Here is a 26,496-nt window from a genome sequence, read left to right as displayed (position 1 = left end):
GTAAAAGACAACAAAATGTAGCCCGAGGATGTCTATTTAATCCTTGATGGCAAGCATCCCAGAATTCAAGGAGGTTGTCAAAGCAAATGCAAATTTGAGCTTTGTGTGAAAATATATTAAAACCTGGATATCTGAGTGCCCTTTGCCCCCTGCAGTGATTGTTGCGATGGAGCAGGAAGATTAAAAAAACATGTTTTTGTCAAGTTACATTCAATTAGTAACTTGATAACTGAGTTTAAACATTAGGATTATCTTTATACAAAACTATGCCCTTTTATTTAGACTTTACACACACTTGGTCAAAGAAAGAGTCCCTGCAAGTGTCTAACAAGTGAGTGCAGATCAATATAGCTAGTATGTGTTAAATTTCATGATTGTTTGATGTCTGGACAGGTTCACAGGGAACAGGTTCAGGCCTGATTCAGAGCTGAGTCACCTCTCTCCTCGTTTTTACATCCACATAACATGTGATGGTGCAAGCTGGATTAAATATCATTTACTTTTGTGCAAGTTGTTGTTTGAAGCTTACCACAATCAAAAAAAAAAAAAAAAAAAAAAAATCCTGCTGGGTCCTGCTGCTCACACAATAAAGCCAAAAGGGGGCTTCACAGATGAACAAGCAACATGAAGGATGCCAGAAATTTTACAAAATGTCATGAAACTTTATTTTTGTAAAGTGTCATGAAAGTATGAAAATATCAAAATCATTCAGCATCACAGTTTTCACTGTTAATATACAATCATCTCAGTCACACTTACATTCAATATATAGACACATAAAAGGAATTTGTTGTTGAAAAATAACATATTATTGCCAAGTAAAACTGAGGCACTTGAGAAAAACTGTATTGCTGTTCGAGTGCTGGCAAACTGTTTCTAATGACTGTGCAAAAGTTATAATTTCGCCCTAAAAACTAAGTTTGCACTTGTTCCCTAAGTAACAATGGCTTCAGTATTCCTCTGGTTATATTTATACTGTCATTCATACTGCGTCCTTTGGTATCGTTTGTGTGTTTTGTCTAAAAGAAAAGCTTGTACGTTGGTACAAACGCTGACGATAACATTGTGAAGTCACATAAAACATTCTAGACATGCAGAAAAGTGCATGAATAGCACAGGTAGGTTTGACAAAGCTCGACGCTGATTGCAATCACAGAAACACTGCTTGAAACAAGGAGGGTGTGAGCACAGAAGCTATTTCTCACTGTGAAATGAAATTGACCGGTCATGGGAGGAAAAAAAAAAAAAAAAAAGTCTGCATATTTGGGAACAAATCCCCCATGGATGCGATTCCCTGACTGTTCTCCTGGTGCTTGGAAGAATGAGAAGCAACAGAGGGTTTTTTTGTCCTTTATCCCAGTTCAGTGTGCTACACAACAACCAGATTCCTCATGCTTGTGCAGAAGAGACATCCTGGAGAAAGTTTTGGAGCAGTTCTTGCATTGGTATTTTTTCACATCCGAATGGGTCTGTAGGTGAGCCCTGAGATTGGACCTGTCCGCAAAAGCCCTGTTGCAGTGAGGGCAGGAGAACGGCTTCTCACCTGTGGGGGGGGGGGGGGGGGGGGATGAGAAGGAAGAAACTGTCAGTGATTGTACTCTGTATAGTCACACAGGCATCATGGCCTATCATTATTAGCTGCTTGAAAAAACACTGTGTGAAAGAAAAACACTCTGCTGCTGATTGATTGTTACATGACATCTGTCAAAAAAACAGCTGTTTTTTTTTTTTTTACTTTTCAACACACCCCAGAATAAATCAAAAGGAAGCAAAAACATTCAGCGAGTCGAAACATCTTATTTTTCACACCAGAAACCCTGTTCAGCTTCTTTTCAAAGCTGTTGTAAGCTGTGTGACAGAGTAACACTGTAGCTGTAAGGGCAATTAAATGATGGCTGAATGTATGACTGCTCGCACAGGAGGCCCCCCTCCTTCTCTCATCTCCCCATTCACTCACCGGTGTGCGTCCTGATGTGTCCTTGGAGCAGCCACGGTCTGGAGAAAGCTTTCCCGCATATTTTGCAAACGCAAGGCAAGGTGTGAGTCCTGATGTGCATTTTGAGAGCTCCGAGGCTAACGTACTCCTTCTCGCAGTATTTACAACTAAAGGATTTCCTCGTTTGAGCGTCGCAGTGCAGCTGTTTATGCTTAAGCAGTCCAGAGTACGTGGAGTAGGACTTGCTGCACAAACTACATTGGAATTTCTCTCCGTCCACTCCGTGAGGGTCTGTCAGCTTTGGCAGCATCTGCTCGTCTTCATCGCTCCTCGGGCTTTCAGAGCCGCTGTGGTCTTTAGAGGAGGTGTCGGAGAGCGACGAAGGGTATCCAGAGATGGGGGAGAGGTCACTGGGGAGCGGAGACAGCGGGAGGTTGCTGGTAGTCCACACTGTGATGGGGCTGTACGCTGCCGGACTCAGGATCTCCGGCTGGGGGATGAGAGGCAGGGGAAGGCCCTTGTAGATGTGCGGCGTGATGAACACTGGAAGTAAAGAAAGTAGAATGAAACGAGTGATCAGATGTTCACTGATCGCTATAAGATTGAAAATGTCAACAGCTGCAAAGTTTAGAAAAACGCGACGTGCCAACATAAGTCAAGGTACAAGACACAACTTCTAAAAGTTTCAAAAGTTAGACGGGTCCTTTACTTTGAAAAGCTTTACCTGTTGGGCTTTCCAGCTCACTGTAATTGGGCTTCTTTGCGGAGTTTGTGTGTTTCTTGACAAGAAAAGAACGTGGCATCTTGGAAAACAGGTGGATGACTGTATCAAACTTTTTTTTCTCGCAAAATACAGCGGTGAGCGTCAGTTTACTGAGTGAGGACGGAAATCCTTAGCGCTTAAGTCCAGTGGAGTGTCATGGTGCGGCGCTGCGCTCTTGGAAACAGTGCAGAGAGTAGCTGTAAAGAGCTGTAAATACTCCCTATCAGGTGCATGGGAGGAGCCATCCACTGCTATTTACATATACTGGGAGCTCAAACCAATTAAATCTCGCTTTTTTTCCCCGGCGCTTTAAAGCCTATAGGAGTGCATAACCCCCCCTAGGGGTTGAGTTAAATGTCTTTTACTCCACAGGTGTTCTTGAGCTAGACTTCTGTTTCAAGGATGCAAGTGCACAGGGAGCCATAGAGAGGGACAGTTAGAGCAGCTTTCCCTATTCTAAACAAACAGAACAGACTGTCCAGAGCTTTTCTGAAATGTTCCTGAAAGTGCATGAAGGTCATATCGGCATGCTGGGAGAAGAACTGGGTCAGGAGAAAAGCTACGGAGAGAGACAGACAGGGGTATTTAAAATTCCATCACTAATGCAATCACTGCACAGAGTGTGTGTGCTGTTTCCAATGATTGTTGTGCTATAAACCTCTGAGGACTTGATTATCCTGGATGGGTTGCATGTCCTCCTACCAGTTCTCCTAATGATGATTATAATGACAGAACTGACATTGTGACCTACTGACACTTTCATGTCTGTACATCAAAATATATTGAACAGACAAACGTACGACTCCATGATCAGCGCTCAAATCAGCTGCTGGACCAAACTGCATACTGCCGTTCACATAGCCGTACCATGGCTTTGCTAATGCTCTTGTGAGGGGAGAAAACCTCACATTTGCTTTCCCAATAATGCACTAAGGCATTCCTCCTCAAAATGTAAGTCTAAGTGTACTTTCCGCTCAAGGTCAGACATGATACTATAATCAAATTTGTCCCTGCTGCTACTGCTGATCTGGACAAGGAGAGGCAAACTTTGCAGTCTACGCCCCCTTGTGTTCAACTCTGTTTGCCTTCGAGTAGCAAGGCAGAAAAAAAAAGGAAAGACAAAGGCAAAGGTTCAGCTATGGTGATATTGAAAAGTAGCTCCTGGAGCAGTTTGATTGGCTAGGTCAGCAGATATGAAAAGCTCCTTATGTCTAGGGCAAGCCTTAAGTTAATTCTGAAGTGCTTATCTTATCTCGAAAACATAATTGCAGATCACGAATAGTTTCCCTTTGTGCCAGCTTGGATTATAAAGGGACAGGAAGGTTATCTGTGCATAATAACTCCCAGCTGCTGTCACACATTTAGCGCTCTGTATGGCAAGCAGGATAGGTGAGGGCATTTTTTTTTTTTGTTGGATGTCCAACAGAAAACACTGTGCAGCACAAAAAACAAGGCTTGTAAATCAATATTACCCACCAACCAAATGATATCCAAGAGGAGCAGAGCATGCATGGTCAGGTGAAAAATGCCTTCTTGCAGTTTTCATGCTTCACTTCTGTTCTCTGCAGTCAGACCATGAGGCTGCTGTTCTACTAACAGTGATGAAGGGGGAGGGAACGCGTGGTGTGCAGCCTCAAATCATATCACTAATTCTGAAAAGCAGAGGCAGTAGTTCATGCACTTGAAAGGTAATTTACACAGAGGAAGCTTCGCATCCTTGGCTTGGTGTTGTGTCATAGCAGGATAGTGTAACACCAGCAAGAATGCGCTCACTCAACACATGAGCATGTTTAGGATTTTCTGGTCAAGTGCATGAAAAAGAATAAGTCAACACACACATGCAGGTGTGTAGTCTGCTATACAGTGGAGGGATCTTTATGTTCCTTTGTGTCTCAGGACTTCATTTAAATAACGAAGTGGGGTTTTGTGTAACCCGACCTACAGCATTGTCATTCATCACCTCCTTTTGACAAATAAAACAAATCACCTTTATAATTATAGTGCGGACCGATGAACAACTACAAATAAATGTAACAGTCATGAATTTATTTTTTTTTTAACTTTGTTTTCTAATTGTCGTCATAATTTTTATTTAAGGTGATCCAGTTTATCTTGTCTTCATTTTGTATGAGCTGTCTTTCTGTAAGCTTTTAGCTTCCTGCATCTCCTACACAGGCTTTTGTTTACTGTTAATCCAAATATGTGTGTGAGTATACAGTACGTAGGTGGAAGTGTGTCTTTGTATTTGAATTTTTTTCTGTGCACTTATTGTATTATATAGTAAATACAGGAGGTGACATTTTAATTCAAATCTAATGTTTTCATCTGCACAATTACATAAAGAAACTATCAAACATAATTTTAAGTTATCTGTTGTGACGGGACAGTGTGGATTTGGTTTGATCAGATTTGATTGACAGTGGCCTGGCAACACGAGCAACCGCTCAGGTTTGGATTCCAGTATTTCTAGATGATGATTGAAGCACTTCAAAGCAGCCACAGTGCCACTTAAAGTACACTAAATGGGGAACAGATGCCATTTGAAGGGGCAGGTGATTGTCTGAATGTCTGCAACCTAATAACCAAAGAATAGCAGGTGGTAGAGATATTCAATTTATTGTTTCACAGTAAAGTGTTGCACAGTAGTTTTTTTTTTTTTTTGGATTTCCTAGTCTTTTTATTAAAGATGCAGTTGTTAAGTATTTCGTTGGGTCCAGTCTTAGGATATGGTTAGGTATATGGGGTCAGAGATAAAGTGTGGATGCAGCGGACACAGACATCAAACAGGGAAACAGTCAAAAAAAAATAAAAATTGATGGCTGGTCAATTGATGGCATATCACTGTCAGAACTACAAAACAGAAGAAAATGCAGTCAGACATACAAACACAACAAACTGTCCTGTGAAAAACCCAAATCAAACATTGTTAGTTTTGTTTGTGTTGCACCCAGTTGCTCGTTGTAGGAAGCTCACTGAGGAAATATGTTCTTAGTAGGGATCAGTAGACTTTTTCTCTTCCAATACTCGTTTTGACCTCCAGCACTATTGAAAACCAATACCAGTGCTCTCTTTTCCACAAATTTATAGTCTGTATATCTCACTGTCTCGGGCTCAGTGGAAACACCTTTATGTAAGATAACGGCCAGGGATTTCCAAAGCACAGAAACTGAGTCAGCGGCCATAATAATAGCAGAAACATTAAAGTGTTCATGGACGCTGATAATGAAGCTGTATTTAACGTGATTCCCATCATGGCTGAAACCCAAGCCACTTACCAGGGTCAGTATTGTCACTGATCCTGGTCAAGCATAGCATCTCTGAACCAGGTGCAGGCAGATCAGATTGACTAAAGGTGCAATAAGGTCAAATGCAGAGCTCTTACAAAACCTGAAGCCTGAAGGCTATAAAAGCTGTAATCTGGGTGTGAATTGGATTTGCTAATGGATCACACCTAAGCCACTAAAGACAAGGATGAAAAGCCTCCCAGCGGCAAAGACACTTACTGTATAGATGTTGCTGTTGCATAGTAAAGTGTGAAGTCACTGGGTACATCCATTTATTATCTCCAAATCACACCAGAGATAACCCAGAGAACAGCTGTGGGCTGCAGAGCCAACACACGCTAAGAGCTGCAGGTTCTGACCTTTAATGAACGAGCTTTTCAAAATAAAAGACCTGATCTGCATCGGGTTTCAAACCTAAACGCCCGTGTGCTCCTCGGTTTATGAATAAGTGCTGCCCATCACGTGGTGCTTAGAGGTTGGCAGGCAGCACCAAACGTCAGAGGAGTCAACTTGCATCGTGTGGGGAGACAGCGGGATCTTTCAGCTGGCAGCGTGACACCGTGGAAAATGAGGTGCACCTGGTCAGCCTGCGCAGCTGCTCACGCAAGGGCCTCGGGGAAAGAGTCCAAATACTACCGAGGGATGTACAGTGTGTGTCGAGAATGTGTAAAGTGTGTGTCTACTGGCAATACAAGCGGAGCCACGGGGCTGACAAAATCCACCCAAGCCATTTTCCCAATGCCATTCAGCACAGAAAGTTGTAGCAAGTCAAGCATGCACAGGTCAACTTACATGCATTTCCTTTTGCCGCAGATCTCATCTTTACTGAGAAAACCTCAGTATGAATCTCCAGTATTGAGACGCGCGCGCGCGGAGGGGACTGCAGTGCACGTGGATGTAATTGGCAGCTAAATTAGAAAAAAAAAAGCTTGATGAGATATTCGGTGTGCGCTTAGCTTGAGTGTAACGTTGGACAGCAGACGTCCCCTGAAAACAGTCATAAGTAGCGTCATGTAAAATTTATGGATCCAGAGTTGTGCGGGTGCCCTGGGTAAACGAAGTGGATTGGCGCGCGCGTTAAACCAGCCGCATGTGATTTCCAGCTTCATTTTGGCAGCACGATGCGAGAGAGAGAGACAGGCACGGAGCTGTGAAACTGGACTCTCTGCCAGAGATGTCGACGGAGAGGAATCCCTGAAACCGCCGCTGCCCAGGAAATATGGAGAAATCTTGTTTTCTGTGCGAGCTCGGGGTGTTTTGCTGTCGGTTTTTGCACATTGCTACAGTGTAGTGGACCAGGATGCCGTGTGGGCGACGCTGCAACAAGGGACACATTGTGATTTCGCAGATTTGTTTTAGCGGCGTTGCATAAATTGAAATACGAAAAGCCGTCACATGAGGGACTGGAGCCCAAAAGGGATACGACTAATCACCACCTGTTACTAGAAAAATCAGGTAAGCCCCGCAAGACCCTTTTCGCCTTTCCATTTACAGTGCCTGAGAATACAGTGCATGACGGACGTAGGTAGTTAATTATTATGCCAAACACCAATGAATCGCAACGTTAATCCGTTCACAATGTACTTTTTGAGACGTTACTCGCCTCCATCCGGCGCACCAGGATTTATGTATTAATCACTTATATGATCCGGTGGATTATAAAGCCTCGCGTCCTCTAATAGTCACGTTGGTGTGATGCGCTGAGGCGAACACTTTACTTATGACGGGCCTCGTGATGAAACACCGTTTCAGCATAGTATGATTTGCAGAAAATACGTGAGCTTGCAGAAACCTTTACATTGCCCAAGATACACAGGCAGCACCCGCAGTTCATCCAGCCAGTGCATCAGCAGCAGACCTCGTTTTTATCCACAGTTCTGTTCCGTTGAAGTACGCTCTCTTTGCGCTGCATGCCAATAATCATCGACAACATATATGCCCCCCCCCCCACTCAAAATAAGCCTTCACACATCTCAAATGTTAGTCAACTATTCGGCCCTCAGTCGTCCACAGCTGCTTGCTGGAAAAAAGCTTTAATGTTCTTTTGAAATAGACCTGAAGAGTATTTCGCCCCAGCCAGCAGCTGCTGCTGCTGCTGCTGCTGGTCCACTGTGTTTTATTAGCCTCGTAGGAAGCTACTGAATCCTCCACTGTTTCACAAAATTTATGTTGCTTCTCTATCTATAAACTGGTATGTCGGGGTGGTTATGAGGCAAGCTTGTTTTTTCTCATTATGGGCTGTGAGGTGACAGGCACTGAGTGCACTTTGTATCTAAGAAGCCCACTGAGATGTAGAAATTAGACTTCACATCAGTGATTTCAGGTTGGTACTCTGAGCACAGCAGGCACTTACAGTCTCATTCAGGCATACTGAGCTGAGCGGATCCATTCGGTGGTCACACTGTAGGTCAAGCGCAATCTTTTTGATGTACTTGAGGTCTCACATCCTATAGAGGAAGAGACGTTGACATGTCATTGACAATTTTATGCCCTGGCACACGCAGCCCCTCCACGCTTTCTGCTTGTGTCCTAAATCAAATAGCAGTTTAGCCAAGTGACAGACTTACACTGGCAGAAAATCCGGCCCGAGTGAAATGATGTCAGTCATGTCTGGTCAATATGTCAAGTGTGATAGAGCCAGAAACAACTTGTCTGAATCTTACTATGTCACAGTCTGCCTCTGCTGATAATTGGGGGGGAAAAAGACACTTGCCACAAAGTTTGACATTAGATTAAATTAGATTCAACTTTATTGTCATTACACATGTAAAAGTACAAGGAGATGAAATGCAGTTTAGTGTCTAACCAGAATTGCAAAAAGCAGTGCAAAATATACAGTGTCTACAGTATGTACAAGATAGTCACTATGATGGACACAATGTGCATGTGTAAGTACTATGGACTAATATATAGATGGAAGTACTATGGGCATAATATACAGGTAGAGTTTAGTGGTTTTAGCCCCTGAAGCACCTCCTGGAGGGCGGGAGGTTAAACAGTCGATGCGAAGGGTTGGAGGAGTCCTTGAGGACAGTGCGAGCTCGGCAGAGGCAGCATTTCCTCTTGACGTCCTCAATAGCTGAAAGTGGAGTCCCTGTGATGTGTTGGGACATTTTCACCACCCGCTGCAGGGCCCTCAGCACTCAGCAGCAGTGCAGTTCCCATACCAGACTGTGATCCTGTTGTTGAGGATGCACTCTATCATACACCGGTAAAAGACAAGTGGTTCTTCTTCAGTGTCCATAAGAAGAACTCTTGTCCATTGATCAGACTGGAGGTGTTGGTGGTCGTGGACAGGTCCTCTGAGATGTCGGTCCACAGGAACCTGAAGCTAGTGACACGTTCAACAGCCATCAGATTGATGTGGATGGGATCATGCATGCCTCCATTCTCCCTCCTAAAGTCCACAATCAGGCCCTTACGTCTTGGTGGAGTTAAGGAGCAGGTTATTGACTGCACACCACACAGCCAGCTGTTGGGAGGAGGTACAACATCATTGTCAGTGTTGTCTCTGATGAGGCCAATCACCATAGTGTCATCTGCGAACTTGACAATGGAGTTGGAGCCATGCAGAGGTCTGCAGTCATGGGTTAAGAGGGAGTGGAGGATCGGACTGGGCTAACAGCCCTGTGGTACACTGGTGTTGAGGGTGGTGGTGGTAGAGCAGGTTTGGCCTGACCTCACATGCTGAGCTCTGCTGGTCAGAAAGTCCAGTATCCAGGTGCAGACGGAGGTGCTGATGCCAAGATCTCCAAGTTTAGTGGTCAACTTAGAGGGACTGTGTTAAATGTTGAGCTAAAGTAAACAAACAGCATTCTTGCATATGTGCTGTCATGAGTACAGTGCTGTGGAGACGCCATCCCCTCTGCTCATCTTGCTGCGGTAAGCAAATTGGTAGGGGTTGAGGGTGGGTGGCAGGCCAACCTTCAGGTGTGCCAGGACCAGTCGCTAAAAGCACTACATAACAATAAGTGTGAGTGTTGCAGGGCGGTAGTCATTCAGGCACTCCGGGGTGGAGTGTATTGGCAGTGGCACAATGGAGGTGGATTTTAAGCAACACATGCTAGATACCGACCCAACACAGTCAGTATCCTGCTGGCATCAATCAGAGTCAAAAACAATGTCTGCTCTGCACACAGGAAAAAAGCTCCTCCAGTTTTTTATTTTCCCTGCTTTGGTAATTAATAATCCACTGTTTCTTCCTCTACTGAATCCCACTGGGTCATTTAAAAGTCTGCACTAGTTAAACGTTTTCAAATATCCAAGTGGGATAAGCTGTCCTAAGGCATCACTAGAAGCAGTGAATGTACACACTGACATCAATTATGTATGTTAGCACATTCAAAGTGCTGCTACAGTCCGCTAGCATCAACTAGTAGCTCGATATGTAATTGAGTTGTGTTCACTCTTCAATGGTTACACTTTAATTCCTTGGTGTGAAGAACGGTGTCATTGCTTAATGCCACGCGGCTTTATTCCGTGACCTATATTGACCATAATAAGGAGTGCTGTGTTGGAAGTGGTGCACCAAAAATAACAGCGGTGAAAGAGAAAAGTCAAAAGGCAGCGGTAGCAAAAGGGAAATGAAGACAGAACTTTTGCAGGTTTTGTGTATTCAAAGACAGCACCCGAGTACAGCAATCCTTTAACAGTTTCCTCCAGTGATTGTTCTGTGTAAAGGGCAGCTGAGAGAGCCTCCAGCATGTCATTGTATGCCTGGACATCTTCATTATAGTCTCGCCTCAAAGCCCAGCAGCAGCACAGAGAAAAATGTATGGATGTCTCTGTGCGGCTTTGGTCGACCATCCATACAAAGCTGCTCCAGATGTTGAACGCACAGAGGAGAAGCCGCATGCTTTTATTGCAGTGTGATGCATGAGCAGCCCAAGTGGAAGAAACTGAGGGGAGCAGTGAAAATATATTAGTGGTCTGTGCCACAGAGTCACTGTCATGCAACAAGAAAACCATTAGTCTGGCATAGTGGAGACTGATGGCTAATGAAGTGAAAGCACACCAAACTCTCATGGCAGGGAAGACAGAAGACACAACTCTCATTTATATGCGCCTCATATAGCAGCTCATCTGATTTAGAGGTTCAGTACTGCAACACAGACTAACACTGAAGCGCAAATGTAGGTGAGGATAACGGCTTCAGAAAAGCAACAAGGGGTTAGATTGTAGATAACAACTTATGATACCAGCCCACTGTTTAACATATAGGTGACAATGGCCTAAAAAAACAAATTCTATACGTCCAACACTGGGCGAGCAGTGTTCCCCTCACACCTTACATTGTGTAAGGAGCCCAGGTTGGACAATTTTAGGTCACATTTGATGAATGTGGAGAGTCTGCCTATTTGTCAAGCTCTGCTGCTTTGACAGTACGATACAGTAGCAGCTGAACCTTGATGGGACCAAATCTTGGTACCCTGTAAATTGCAATATTGTGTTTCCTTGGAACATTTGCCATCCATTCAACCTGTGAGTAATAAAATAGCCCCAAGCAACAATTAACCCACTCTGCAAGTTTTGCTTATGATGGCAGAACAAGCTGTATGGCCATCCACACTCACTGTTTTCTTTGGGAAATTGACCCTCATTTAGCTTCCACTATTTTAAATGTCCAACTTCCCAAAGCTCGGAGCGTGTTTTTACAATTCTCTCATTTCTTTTACAGGCTAAACCGTCAACACACCATTAGTCTTACTGAATGTGTAGTCATATTTATTGACAGTTACCAAGCAAATAGGTCATACAATATTTTACAGCTTGGAATAACCTTGAGGGAATCATGCAAGTGTTCTAGGAAAATAAACTCGTGATCTTTGTAATTTTCTAACTCCCATACGATTTACTCCTTTATAACGTTTATGACCTACAGAACCAAATTTACTTGCCAGTTGGTTTCATGCCTCACAGTTTACATTCATGTTCAGAAAACTTAGCCTAAGCAGTTGCACTTTATATTTAGTAAGTGGGCACGTGTATCTATATTTCAGTATAACCTTACCTTTAGCAATATGCTCAGCTTTTTAATCCTTTCATGTACTCTACACACAGCATGGTGCTATTTGTATTCCTCAAGTCACCGCCTGCAAGGCTGTTCACGCCTAACTGGCCTAACTTGTATAGAATGATTGTATTTGTGCATGTATAGTATAAGTAATAATAGCAATGTGAATTCTATAATTCAGTGTGTTTTTAAAGCTGTGTGTTAGGTGAGGCTAATTAAGATTCTAATGTAAGGTAATTTGCACAATTCATTTATCCACACGTGACACAACTTAATATCATATGTTAGACTATGCAGCACCCATTAGTACTGCAGCACTAGTTGATAGTGATATAACAGGAAACCAGTTTGTGAAATGATTCTTGCTGATTTAAGTTGGCATTCCCCTGATATCTGGTGGATCCCTGTTGCCAAAAAACATACATCATAGTCAGGAAGGTCAGTGGCTCAGTCTATAAATGTGTCCATCACTAATTTACTCCTCTGCCTATCATTCATGAGCATCTGGCATGAAGAGTGTTGTTCACCGTTTCCGGGGCCTCAGGTATTGACGTACCGGGTAATGAAAGGCTTTTTTTTTTGACAAATGTTCTAAAAGAATTGAAAACACGAGGAGATAGTCTTTCCATCTCACCCGAATGATTGATCTCAAGCGAAATCTGAAAGAAAAGAAGTAGCACCTCTAGTGGCAAACAGAACGTTGTTTGTTGAATACAGAATACAGTGCTCTGTAAATATGGAACTGTTCAAACAGCCGACTCTTGACTCCTGCTTACGGATGGAGTAAAAAAAAAAAGCATTGTTAATTTTATTCCATATGTATATAGAAGTTTCACATGAAGAGGAACCTGTGCATCACACAAGTTTGAATACTGTTCTCTACATTAAAATCACACTGAGCTCAAATGACTATTTACCAGAAAATGAAATACAAACTTGTTCAGTCTGAAGATTAGATGCTTTTTAGGATTTTATGTCACTGCCAATTGAAAATATTGAGGTTTAGGACTATAAATCAAACAAAACTAAGTGTTTGAACATGCCACCAGGGGGTCTCAATTAATCCTGCAAATAATCAACAGCGAACTTGATAAGAAAACGGAGAGGTTCGATCAAAATTGTCTAATCATTTCTGGTTCATGCCTCTTATATGTAAATATTTTCTTGGTTTTTTTTGGGAAGTTTTCTTCAGTCGTAAATCTAGACTTCAAATTGTTATAGTTCACCAAAATAATACATCTGAAGATACAACCCTGGGCTTTCATGGATACTTTAGAGAGGTTTTTAACATTTCATAAATTAAACGACTGGGCAGTAAATTAAGAAAATAAAAGATTAACAGCTAATGATCTATAGTAACCTTTTTTTTTTTTTAAAGTAAATAAGTAAGTCACTGGTCCAAGTTTGTCAGTTGTAAACGTTTTACGTTTTTAGACACAGTGACCGATTCAGACTGTTTAGGGGTAGGGGCAACAAATCTAAAGGCCACCTAACATCAGCAGAGCATCATTTGTTAAAAGGCTGCATCATTTTAAAATGCACCAGTTGTAGTTTGCTCTACAGAGCGGGCACATTAGTCGGCACTTTTCCGCATTTGCTACACTTTGGGAGCAACTTAGCGCACTTTTATGTATATCTTTGTGTTTGTGGGCAGCATCCTCTGAATCCACCGTTGATTAGAGAGACAAAACATTTTAAAGATGTCACCTTAAGCTGTATGTGTGATCAGCATTTTTTTTTTGTATTACAGTCTTTTATAGATAGAAGATTGATTATTCTATTGAAATAAAGCTGTAATCCAGAAACCAAGTGACCATAAGGAAAAATGTGCATTTTCTCCATTTCCCACGTTTTTTTTTTTTTTTATTGAATGTATTTTATACAATGGAGGCACAAAATCGGGAAATCATTACAAACTAAATAAAGGAGGCTGTAAATGTTTTAGAACAGAGGCAGCTGGCAGCTCACAATAGATATTTTAATCTGTTTTCTAACATGAATTGGGCATATCCTGCGAAATGTTTTCAGTTGATGTTGGGGTGCCATAATGTTTGCACAACATATTATCTGTTATCATCTGTTGCCAAATTAATAAGCTGCACTCTCAAGCAACATATGTTCCAGGTCACAGAACAAGTGAACGTACAGTAAGTGAAAACCATCACAATTTTGGAGCAGTGCCACTGATGGCTGGTGGCAATTTTAGGATGATAAACCGACTGAAACATCACTGCTGAACTTACCAACAATGGACGGTTCAACATTGTTAAAGGGATAAGCAACCAAAAATCAATAAATCTCAGTTAAGTCTGGGTTTATGATCAATGATATTAAAACCGAGGACACAGTCAAACCAACACCCCCCAACAACTTATGAAACAAATGTAAAAAGTTTAAACATTTATAACTGAGGTAAATGAATATGAATCACATGGCCACCAACCATTTAAAAATGTTTTAAATTTGCTTAATTAATTTAATATGCCTTTATTGCCCTTTATTGTCTGAGTTATTAGTCTCTGATCCGTTTACACTATGGTCAATGTATTCGGTCTGTCCTAGGTGGTTCTGTGGTCATGGTCAGGTGATAAAGAACTTTAGCAAAGTGGTCCTTCTGCAGCAGAGTAGCACTAACAGGGTGGTCTGTAAAGGGGAAGTGTTCCCTGGTAAAGCTAACAATGCCACAGTTTGTAGGCATAAACAGGTTATTATTTCTTAGTCAGAGTTAAATCACCTTGTATCTCTTCTCAGACATTTGTCTTTGATAGTGTTAAAATGTAGGCTAATATTTGATGAATGATTTTAAATAGGGCTCAACTGTCAGTGAGAAAAGTTAACACTATCTAAATGGCTGTGGCTACTTTTATTCTGTTCGCGTTTTTCATAAATTTGTTTTAGGTTATGTAGTGCTGAAACTTTTGAAAGGCTTTACTTACTGTCCACTGCATCCAGCTAAAGTTAACTAAGTGTGTTTCTTAGAATAAGAGCTGGAGAAACTCAAGCTGGAGCTCGTCCTCCATCACCAGCTACTGAATCCCAGCTCTTTTATCCTAAAAGTTTTTTCTGAGGACAAAATTGCCTTTTCTTTGTTTTCGGTTGCTCCACTTCACCTCTCCTTCTCCTGCAGTAACATTAAGGAGCTGCTGAGCTGCAGCAACAGTCGGACTGACGTAGTTACACTGGGTAGGACACAGACAGAGACAGGGCAGAGCAGAACTGCCCAATCACAGGAGGTCGGGAACATTAAAACCAAGTCCGTTGGCTCCAGACACCACTGCCTGCACCCTGTGGAAAAACCTGAAGCTGCCAATCAGTGCGTACTGTAGGCTTGGGTTACTTGATAGTCAAAAGTTCACAGCCTGCACACAGTGAGTTGGCAGAATCATTCAAAATCAACTTAATGCTGTTTTAAAAATAGTTTTTTTATAATTGTTGACATGACTATCACATGCACAGTAAGAGTAAACAATGTTTACTGCATACTTTTTTGCAATATAAAATAGATTTTTAACATGTTTAGGCCTCCTTTCTTTTATGGATAATTAATGGGGGTGGCACCCCGGCGCCCTGTATTGACCAGCCACCACTGAGCAATAAAAATGCATTTGCTGGAGCACTTTGCAGACAGTCGCTCCACCTGCGCACACAAATGGCCATTCATCATCGTGTATGGGCCACAGCTGTCCTCAGGTCTAAGAGATGGAGATGTCACATTACAATCTCCACATCATCCAGGCAATCTTACTCTGCTTCCTGCCATTGTGTCAGAGGCAGGAGCACTTTTGAAAAACACTGCTCGGCAAATTGGTGGGACCGAAAATATCGGATGGCTTGGTTGTAAAAGGAGTTAAGCTGACTCGACTTAAAAGACACAAAAGGTTCTGCTTATTTAATCCTCACAGGAAAAAAAAAAGGGGAAGTGCTCATGTGTCTGACAGGATGTCGAGGAGGGCACCTGCTAAGACAAACTGCTCATCTCAGTGCTGCAGACATATTTTTTCGGCTGACCACGTGAACACATTCATTTTTAAAACTGCTCCACAAATGATGTCATGATTCCTCTTACATCCATTAAACAGAGCTGACTTGTCTCTGACACAGACAGCACAACTGGAGAACTGCGTTTCCAACTGAATGTCAGTCGACTAATAAAATGATGGGACAAAACACACAATTACACTCATTGATAAACAAATTAGTTGGTTAGAGTGAAGATCTCCACATATACATTGTCTTCACTATTTCCCTTAACTACATTTGACAACATATGTAACTGGGGGAGCAACTAAAGACAATTTTCATTAAACAGTAGATTAATCTGCTAAATGCTTTTATTAATAGTTCGATCAACGAAATAGATTGAAATAGTGAAAAATGCCAGAGCCCAAAGTGACAATGTCAAATAGTTTTTGTTTATTAGAATCACAAATATATTTTATTTGCTTTCATATACTATGTGATAAAGAAAACCAGTATGCAAAAACATTTTTGAGTATACGAAAATCTAATTTGTTTTTTGTTTTGTACTCTAAAGAAATGACAAAAAGATTATTAAAGCATTTGCAGATGATTGACATATTGTTACAGCTCTTCATCAAACTAGCAGTACTACTGTCATTTTCTATTTCTCTATGAACATCGTTTAATATTGTGCATCACAATCCAAGCACTGCATAACCTGCAAATACGTTTGCATTAGGCCTCTCTGAAACATTTTCAACAAAAGCTGAACATGAGACTTTACCATAATAAGCTAAATAAAGTATGTCAACATTTTAAAGAGTTAAACTACCCTTACTGCTGCATAAATAAATATTTTCATCCAAGCATTAAATGCAAATAAAAAAAACTTTACCCAAAGGTAACAGTTTAGGAGTTAAACACATTTACTACAGTAAAATACACATAGTAGCACATATTCTATGAAAGCAAGCTAAAAATAACAAGTAATTCAGGTTGATCATTAAAAAGCTGCCTCAGGAAATTACATAAAGCTACAATACATAACTTTTGTTTTTACATAAGGAAGTTTAGTAATGATATTATATCACACACATGAGATTACACTGAGTCATTGTGTTTCTCTGGGGGTCAAACCTCTAACAATACCGCATTGTTATTTTAATTAGACATATACATTTGCAAGTTTCTTTAAAGCTAAACTTAGTGTTTGATCACGAGCCAATGACTTGTGTGTGACATGTAGCTTGAAATGCCTGTACTGTTCATTTTTGTTTAATCCTGCAGAACAATGATCACAGCAACAACAAAAAGGTGGCTTTGAGCCAACAATGCATACTAACGAGGAGGATTTCTTGAGGGCGCGCTGTTGGAACTTAATAAACACTTTAAAAGAGTCATTTGTGCTTGGCATACAGAAATCCCCCAAAATTTAAATAATATGAGTTAATTACATTTTGGAATTTGTTCATATGAATCTACAGGTTTTAAGAAATTAGGTGTTTGAGAGGATCCTCCATCACAGGCAAAGAGATGGGAGTCTCAGTTTGGAGTTTGCTTTTCAATCCCCTTTTTTTGTATTGGGTGCTTATTTGGGAGATAAAGCCGTGAATTGCTTCTGATTCAAGATCCCACATACATGCAGCAGCTATATTGACACTTGTCTGTGTTTTCTGGCAAATGTAGATTTCATCTTTTCAGCTGTAGTCAGAAGCGTGTAATCAACAATATTCAGCTCTGTTTTAGAGCTTTAGTCTTTTTGGGGGGGTTTCAGCTCCTATCGTTTCACTGCAGCTCCTCTCCTACAAGTGGGTTTGGTATCAGGATGATTCCTTAGGCACATCCTCCTCCTATTACTGCAGCACAGCCACCGATCAGGGACCGCCAGGAGTGAAACCTCTCCACACCGTAGCCTCATTCTGCTTTTCAGCACCAGCTCCACTGGGAATAATCCTCCAACACCTACAGCCATCCAGGAGAGGTGACAGCTCTCCCACCACCGAAGTCTGACAGCCATGATTCGGGGAGGCCCAGAGATCAACCCACTGCTCAATGGCTAGATCTCACCATACAAAGAGCTGGGGGCCTTTCTGCTGAGGTATGTCTCCGACTCCCTCTGCGACATAGGTTCTGTTATTCCAGCGTGAGCCAATTTAGTTCTGTACTTGTATTGTCGAGTCAAGTGGCAGTCATGTCTGATTAACTCTGAGTGCAACTGGTTTATGTAAATGACAGTCACACAACATTGTTTGAGACTCTCTGTGTATCTGCCTAAAAAACAGGTTAGGTCATTTGAAAAAGTCTTTATTGGTACATAGTTTTAAAACCACAACACCACTCAGTTTATTGGGCTTTTATCACCATGTTTTCTCCTGCCGTGGTTCGGTTTTCTGCTGTCTCTGACAAGGCATCAGAAATGTTCTGGGAGCACAGGAATCGATACTAAAACATTTATTAGAATACCTGGGTTCTCACCTTTGCTAATAAATTATCCATTAATGCTTAATGGTCTCCAGCTTTCTCCCAGGGTTTTTGTTGCACAGTTAGGCTTAGAGGAGGGTAATTTCGGCGAAAAATCCATTTCTCTCTATTGTCTATATGAGACAGTCAGGACTATAATGAAAATAGGCATCCCGCTAACAATGCTGGTTTAAATCGGCCATGCAGTTTTGCTGCAGCAAGTCGGTCAAGTCATTAAGCGTTTTCCTCCCCGGTCTAACTCAATCTATTTTTTTCCTCTGTTGCAGTATCCCTAACTGTATAGTAGCACATGGATTTCAAAACTTCAAATGAAGAGGTTGGTGGCATTCAATCAATGTAACATTTTGACAGGGAATTGACTGTTATTATACAAACTGCCTTGACATTTTCGAGCACCTGAAATGACATTAAGCATCTTGGTACATCTGAAAGCATGTGGTTACAACAGCAGCATAGCACATAAATAAGAGCCGCATACAATACATTTTACTCATTTAACACATCCACTAGCACAAATATACAAGTAGCTGAATCAACAAGTCTCTTTTCAGTGCAAATTACTGCGGATGACATCTTGAAATGTCTATGGTGACATCCTCAGTAACATGAAGAGACCATATCTCCTAAATATTGTATTTCTATTCTGTACAAGCAAACTATAAATACAAATACCTGTACATTTTTTTCAAATGTTATTGCAACTGCATTGCATTTCCTGTTACTAAATGACAATATGATGACATAAATGACAAATATGTTGGTGGTGAACTTGTCAATGGAATGAAAATGTATTTTTAATATTCAGTCTTGCATTGCAACATTCAGTTTGTCCAGCTACAGTGTTAATAAAAGCATTGGGCTTAGTTAGGGATAGGGAAAGATTATTGTCCTTAATAGAGAACAAATTAACATGAATATTTGCATTTAAACAAAATAAAAACCAACATTAACCTTAAACCTAAGCACACATATGATTCTGTGGTCAGAGTCTTTATACCTTTATGTGACCACCACCCTTGCAACTTGCTTTCCACTACAAAAAAAAGACTGTTGATATTTTAAAAAAAGAGTCACATCAGAACATTATCATCCACTGATTATCTTCACCAAAAAAACATAACTGTGTTTGCTGTTTAGTAAAACCAAATTCTTAGGAGACAGGTTTGATGTGATAATTAAGCTATATCTGATTCACTCTCTGTCTTTTTCTCAAACTAAAAACAATGCTGCTTCATTTGGCAGAAATCTAAGTATAATATCAGGCAGCTACGCTGCATACAAACAGTGAACCACTATGAAACAGATCTAGCAAGTTGCTCTTACAGTAAGTGACTCATGATTTGTTTTTCTCTTTAGATTTTTACATAGATCTAAATTGTGGCCAAATCAGATGCAGTAAAGCTCTTGTGTTCTGTGAGATACAAGCAATGTTGATGCACAGTTTGTATTGCATATGCAGCCCCAGTTCCTTCCCCTTTTAAATCACCAACTCCGGCCCTTAGGCTGAGAAAGGATTATCGTATTATGTCATTTAACAATAAAAGCACCCAAAGAAAACATCAGTGTAACCATTCTATTTGTGGACTCATGGTGAACTTCTTCTCAACAAGTACTACCCCTGTCTGTAGAAGTACTGTAATATGGGTACGGTGCATATATCGACAACATAGTTAGTCCTGGCATTAAATATGACAAGTCAAGATCAGAGCTTTTAAGCTGATTGGCTGATCTTAATACAGGGAGTGATGTAAAAGAGTTGTTAACTTTTCTCATGCTGCTTAGAGTTTATTTGTGTCAGTAATATTTGATCAAAGCACTACAGTAAACTAATCATAATTCTACAGTTATTACTTGAGAAATATTGTAGACTCCAAGAATCTTAGAGTTGTTTTTTTTTTTTGCGCAATCCCTGCGCAAAAAAAGAGGTTCTTATGTTGTTTTATAAATAGTCTGTTAATGTATTCAACCAACAGTAGTAATTTACTTATTATGCTAATCATGTAGCATTTGAACTTGCAGATAAAAACAACCATAGTTCTAGTCTTTATCATAATTTTTTTTACAGCCCTCCCTTCACTGAAGCTGGGGATTTTATTCCCCTCACTATTACACCCCCGGGGTTATAAAGAGATGGTCTGGTTCAGTAGCTTCTGCTGTCTGCAATATACTCTAGCCATGCAAGCTATCAGATTGGAGATGATGATTTAGATAATAATGGAGGGGTGTTTTGAGAGGAGAGTAATAGTGAAACATACGAGATAAGGCTAATTATGTACAACGCGAGTAGCTCCAACAGGTCAAACAAAGCTCAAGCATGTGCAACACTGTCTGATGCAGCCACAGTTATGGCACTACTGCCCTCAATTTGCTTGGGTAATGACTCTTGCACACACTTTGCTCAAATAATGTGAATTAATGCCTCCCTCTTTTCATTTCTCATGCTGCAGCTGCAGGCAGAGGCTCATTTCTTCACATTCCTCATTATGGGTGAAAGATAATATGCTCAGTAAACTGACTTTGATTCAAGTTTGACCGGCAGTGGAGATACTCTCTCTAAGAATAGCAGTCACACGAGCGAGCGGCTTGTTAAATGATGAGAGGTGTATCCCGGGTGACAAGGATGCTGACACTGGTGGCTTTTTTCTATTAGCAGTCTTGTCAGGTGAAGGTGCTTCTTTAGTTTAGACCTTTTTAAGTCAAGGACAAGACAGGACAGGCATCGCAATTAGCCAGGGAGGAGGAAGGATATGCAGAATGCAAATTTATGCGGATTAGCATGTTTCAAATGGATCATTGAAAACACATACAGTTCTCATATTGCTTGTATAAAGCAGAGGAGATTCAGGGTAAGCTGGATTCCAGCCACTTAATTTTACAGCTTCCTAATTTGTCTTCATCAGCCTTACAGTTAGAATGAATGAGAGGATACACTATTGCAGTAGAGCATACAAAACAATATGAGGTCACAAAATGTTGTCGGGACTCATAAAAAGCTGCTTCATAGAGAGTCTACTCATTCATTACCATAAATAATTAGTATTTTTTGTCTAAATATGTGTGTATTACTCATAGCAATGAATATTGTTATTTCTAGTAAAAGGGAACATAACGGACTCTGTATCCTAATTTCCATGTTCATCCTGGAATGAGTATTCTCAATGACATTTCATTTCATGGCCAGTTAATTTAGTCAGGGGGGGATGATGAATGATTTTATCTTTCTGACTGTTTGCAGACAAAGACTGGGATTTATTTGATGCAAGAAGGTAATGAGGAGCCATTTAATGTTCGACTACACTTGGCCAAAGATATTCTGACCATTCAAGAACAAGATGTCATCTGTGTGTCGGGAGAGCCTTTTTATTCAAGTGTAAGTGTCCCATCCCATAATTACTCAGATGACATTCCACATTTCACAAGGCTTGTACGGTGCAGTCAGTAAAGTGTGCTGCACAGCAGAAAAATACTCTATGAATCTAAAACAAAAAAAATAGAATGGCTGTCCTATAATGATTCACTGACTGGATTATGGTGTGTGTGAGTTTTGGGCCACACTGACAACCTGTTCTTTACATTAATAAACGTAGCTTCCCATTATACAAACCGAATCTGCTGAGGCCCTGAGTCCATGACCTTTTATAAAATGGCATTATTCATCCAATAAGATTTTACTGGATAAAAATCTTCCAAAACTAATGGCGGAAGAGCTTGTGTCTTCTGAAACACGATTTCTAATGAATGAAAAGCTAGTGCAACCTAGTACATCAGGGTGAATTAGTGAAGATGCTTTAGCTTCGCTGGACAGTTTATTTGAAACATTTAAATGTAACTTTAGGATTTGACAGAAAGTTCTGAATTTCCTCACACTGACAACACTAAATATAGTACATAATGTAAATAATGTTTACTGGTGACAGACTGTCACAGTCCATGAAAAAGTGTGTCAAGTTAGAAACAACCAAGAAAATGTTATCAATAATGCAGTTAATTAAATTTGACAGTGTATTTCAAGATCCATTGAATGTAGAATATAAAAATAGGGAAATGAAAATGTGAAAGGAAACTGGTTGGGCAAAGCAAAATAAGTGATTGTTTTGGCATCTCAAACAAAAACACATTTATATGGATATAACATTTAACCTATTTGTCTTTGATTTTGTTCCAAAAATAAGTTGTATGTGCTGAGGGCTTTTTAAAATTTTGTATTGGTTTACAATACAATAGAATACAATATGATTAACTTTATTCTAAGTTCTAAGGAGACAAACAGTAAAGTCTTAAAGCAGTCAGATCATAACATAAAACACAGTGTTTAACATACAGTATATATTTAATCATCGATGTTGCAAAAGATTTTATGCATTTTATGCAAAGCTGCGTGCTTTAATCGCCTTCTGACCGTAGCTTCACATTAGTGTGGTATCGGTCGTCTACAGTATCTGTTGTTACTGTGGTGCAGGAAGGTGTAGCAGTTGTCCAACAATCTCACAGTTGTTGGTTCAATCCCCAACTCCTCCGGTCACATGTTGAAGTGTCCTTGAGCAAGACACTGAACCCCAACTTAGTTGCCCCCGGTGAGTGTTGGCCAGCTGCATAGTGATTGTGTGTGAACAGATGAATAAGCATTTTGACTGCCAATAAGTAGAACATTTACCATTTTGGCAACAGGGATGTTTCAAGAATTATGCCAATTTACCTAATAATTAATATACTTGTTTTATAGTTACATGTTGCTTATATTCTTTTAGAAGACATATTTGTTAAATGATAGCATATTAAGGCCACATCGTGGTACGACTTCACTAAAAACGTAATATTATCAGTGCATCCTATTGTTATTAGACACATAAGAAAAGTAAGAAATAATCAGCCCATGTACATGGATATTTTAAATGTAGTTTACAGAAACATTATTTGTGAGGTTTGATCTCATCACAGTTTAAACTATAGGACTCCATCTCATTATTTTGTGTTGTCAGAGCTCCCACAGGTTCAGCATCAGCGTCTGAACTCCTTTGTTTGTTCTAACTGAATCTCGTACAGGAAAGGACTGTAACAATCAGGAGGCAGACGATTGGAGGGTTTGGCCTCAGCATCAAGGTAATTTACACCCCCATCTTCTTTAAATTAAGTCTGAACAAGTCAACCCACAAGCCAGTCCACGTATAAATGCCTCTCCAATCATTAGTGACCAGCATTTATCCTTTTTCATCAACAAAATAATTTATATCAGCCCCCAGATCTGTCATGTCACTGATGACCACGCATCATGGTCCCCCCGCCTTGCTGAACCAGCTGGAGGCTGTTTATGCAATTTAAAGGACACAATCAAAAGCATCAAGTCCTGAAGGGGTTCAGGACTTCCGATTTCTGAACAGTGCTACTAGTTTAACCACTGTCAACATCAGTGTCTAAAAAGCACATTTTTTAAAATGAACATTTTTAGTATACATTTTAGTGGTTTCCTTATTATTTATATTAATTAAGTAATTAATTAATTTATATAACGTATTATATTGTATTGTCCAACCAAAGGTTTTCAGTAGGTGTTGATAAGGCCTCTTCTTCAGTGGCCTCTCTGACCTGAGGTGTCCCTAAAGGCTGTACCCATGGCCTGCTGCTGTTCTCCGTTTACATGCAAGATATTTAATCCACAAACACAATATTGATTAACGTTGCTACTGTATTTAGATGCTTTATGTACTTTACATCTGTTAATATCAACAAATCAAGTGTTGGATATGTCAAAATGCCCTCCAGCTACAGGGAAATAAATCCGAAATAATTGCATTTGTCCCTCCAAAGTCTATATCACCTCAACAGAGCAGTCTTGGCTCCCTGCCTACAAATATCAACCTGTCAGCCCGGCTCAAACCAGGCTCAGTGTATTTTTGGACAGTGATTCCTCCTTTTCCAAGATTGTTGTCCAATCACACTTTCTCCAGCTGAGGAGAATTTTAAATACCGAGTTCTGTCACTCTCATACTGACCTTGAGAAAGTCATACATGCTTTTACATCATCACGTCGTCATCATTGTAATTCACTGGGTTCAGGGTGGAGCATATTTTGCCTGATGTTTCTCCAAATGCAGCTCAGGTGTGTTTTTGGTCTGTCTTCACTGGGTACCTGTCCGTTTTTTACTGATTGTAAACTTTTACTGATTATGTTTAAAGCACTTTCTGGGCTGTCTCCCAGGGCCCCTCTGGCTTTTCCTAAGTCACGTCTCAAGACTAAATGTTTTTCAGTCAGGCTCCCTGAGGTCTAACACTCCCTGTCATCTGTGACTTGCATCTTTCAAATGTCATCATTGTTTCACTTTCCCACATTTTATCTTATCTATTTAATAGTTTCACCTTTTTAATAACATTTTTATGGACTTGAGTGGTCAGACTCTGATTTGTTGGCCTGTCCGTTATATCTTGATTCTCATATATAAAGCGTTTTGTAGCTCATGAAAGGTGCTTTATGAACAAAATGTATTATTGTTGTTTTCATAACTTATTCAACTCCAAGAACAGCATTAGCAGAGGAACTCACTGAAAACTAAATTGATGTTAAGCATTTTTGTTTTGTTCTGCATTAGTGAAACCTGTGTAATTACGTTCAGTTTGTCTCCACAGGGTGGAGCAGAGCATAAAATCCCTGTTGTGATATCAAAAATATCAAAAGAACAAAAAGGTATATTGTCATTAATTGCTACTCATACCATTCTGCTCCTCTAGTTTGTTGTTACTGAAGGAATCTTCTTTTTCCAGCTGAACTCTCTGGGCTACTTTTCATTGGAGATGGCATCCTTCAGGTAAAATAGCAACGTGCACACAAACGTCTGTTTACACATCGCATGCTGCTCAGCAAAACAACACAAAGTGCATCTTTAATAATTTAGCTTACATATGTTCACAAAACTGTGCTGAATCATTTTGTACGCCTATATGTAAATCAGGCATCTCAAAGCTTTCTAAAAAATATCTCTCACATCTCTTCTCAGTCAGCTCATGTGATGCACAGGCAGCCAAAGACAGTCAGTGTTCATGGCAACTGTGGATGTGACTCTGTTGTTTACAGTTTTCAGCGCAGATGCCATAACAGTTATTATGCTTGCTTCATTAATCATTTTGAAGATAGCACTGCAATGATATGAAGCCAGCAGTATTATTTAGGGTAACCATGTTACTGTTGTTTCTAGATAAATGGAATAAATGTTCGAAGCTATCGCCACGAGGAAGTGGTAAGCTGTCAGCTCATATCTCATATCTTCTTACACTGCAACAACTCTGTTAGCAGCTTATCCTCATTCACTTTACGATTTGTATCTTTTTGACATGTAAATCCAATTTTGTCTGTTTCATCCCCCTTTTTTAAAATGTAACTGCAAGAAATATTTGTAAGGACCAAAAAAAAAAAAAAAAACAATATATAAGATAATGCCTTATCTTGGATTTCCATTCTTAGCTAGAAATTGTCATGCCATGTTTCATCACAGTAGGGAATCAGCAGAACACCTCACAGTTTGCAGCTTCTGCAGTAAAAAAAAAAATACCCTCATGTGTTTGTAACCTTCCAGGTCCAGGTTTTGAGAAATGCAGGTGAAGAAGTGACTCTTACTGTCTCTTTTCTAAAGAAGACTCCAGCCTTTCTGAAACTGCCCCTGTGTGAGGACTGCACATGTAAGAAACCTCTACACACACTCTTTAATTAAAGTATACAATCACCATTAGAGCTGTGGAAAATAATTAATTAGGTATATTTATAGCGGGTATTATTTTCTGTCTAGGACCGGTTGTCCTGGTGACAATAGACTAAAGGCTGAAGAGCCACTTTGAGAAAAATAAAGAAATTCGGCTGATAATCTTTTTTTGTTTTGGACTTGACAAGCACCAAATAAAAATCCTACTTTACGGAGGATTGTAAAGAAACTGAGAAAATTGACATTGCTCATTGTGGTGCAACTGATTGCTCTTGCATGGGGAAACTTCAGCCTGTCATTAGAGATGAAAGCTTTATACAATCCTTTTATATGCACGTATACAGCCCAGGTTGACTGGCCATCCAACCACT

General features: G+C 40.3%; 2 protein-coding genes across 10 annotated transcripts in view; one reads left to right on the top strand and one right to left on the bottom strand.

The window, feature by feature from the left end:
* Positions 1-641: 641 nt before the first annotated feature.
* On the bottom strand, positions 642-2,878 carry snai2 (snail family zinc finger 2). The gene is made up of 3 exons (XM_067529088.1): positions 2,661-2,878; positions 1,958-2,479; positions 642-1,543 (listed from the first exon to the last, which is right to left on the bottom strand). Exons 1-3 carry the CDS (start codon positions 2,737-2,739, stop codon positions 1,362-1,364), a joined length of 783 nt encoding a protein of 260 aa, XP_067385189.1. The 5' UTR covers positions 2,740-2,878; the 3' UTR covers positions 642-1,361.
* A 3,762-nt stretch (positions 2,879-6,640) lies between these two features.
* Positions 6,641-26,496, top strand: part of sntg1 (syntrophin, gamma 1) — a 37,783-nt gene continuing 17,927 nt past the window's right edge. Inside the window, exons 1-9 of one of the 9 annotated variants that reach the window (XR_010916461.1) lie at positions 6,641-7,438; positions 17,819-18,054; positions 18,704-18,753; positions 21,673-21,807; positions 23,481-23,537; positions 25,059-25,116; positions 25,194-25,237; positions 25,625-25,666; positions 26,003-26,105. Coding sequence is in view for 8 of the 9 variants with exons in the window: in XM_067529082.1 (XP_067385183.1) it covers positions 18,727-18,753; positions 21,673-21,807; positions 23,481-23,537; positions 25,059-25,116; positions 25,194-25,237; positions 25,625-25,666; positions 26,003-26,105 (466 nt within the window). In the remaining variant the exon portion in view is untranslated. Of the gene's footprint in view, positions 7,439-17,750; positions 18,055-18,703; positions 18,754-21,672; positions 21,808-23,480; positions 23,538-25,058; positions 25,117-25,193; positions 25,238-25,426; positions 25,527-25,624; positions 25,667-26,002; positions 26,106-26,496 lie in introns of all 9 variants that reach the window. The other 8 variants (XM_067529082.1, XM_067529081.1, XM_067529080.1 and 5 more) reach the window with 8 other exon arrangements.

This window comes from Channa argus, chromosome 14, assembly GCF_033026475.1.
Source record: "Channa argus isolate prfri chromosome 14, Channa argus male v1.0, whole genome shotgun sequence".
Taxonomy (NCBI): Eukaryota; Metazoa; Chordata; class Actinopteri; order Anabantiformes; family Channidae; genus Channa; species Channa argus.
Note: the sequence above shows the minus strand (reverse complement) of the source record. Positions and strands in the feature narration are given on the sequence as shown.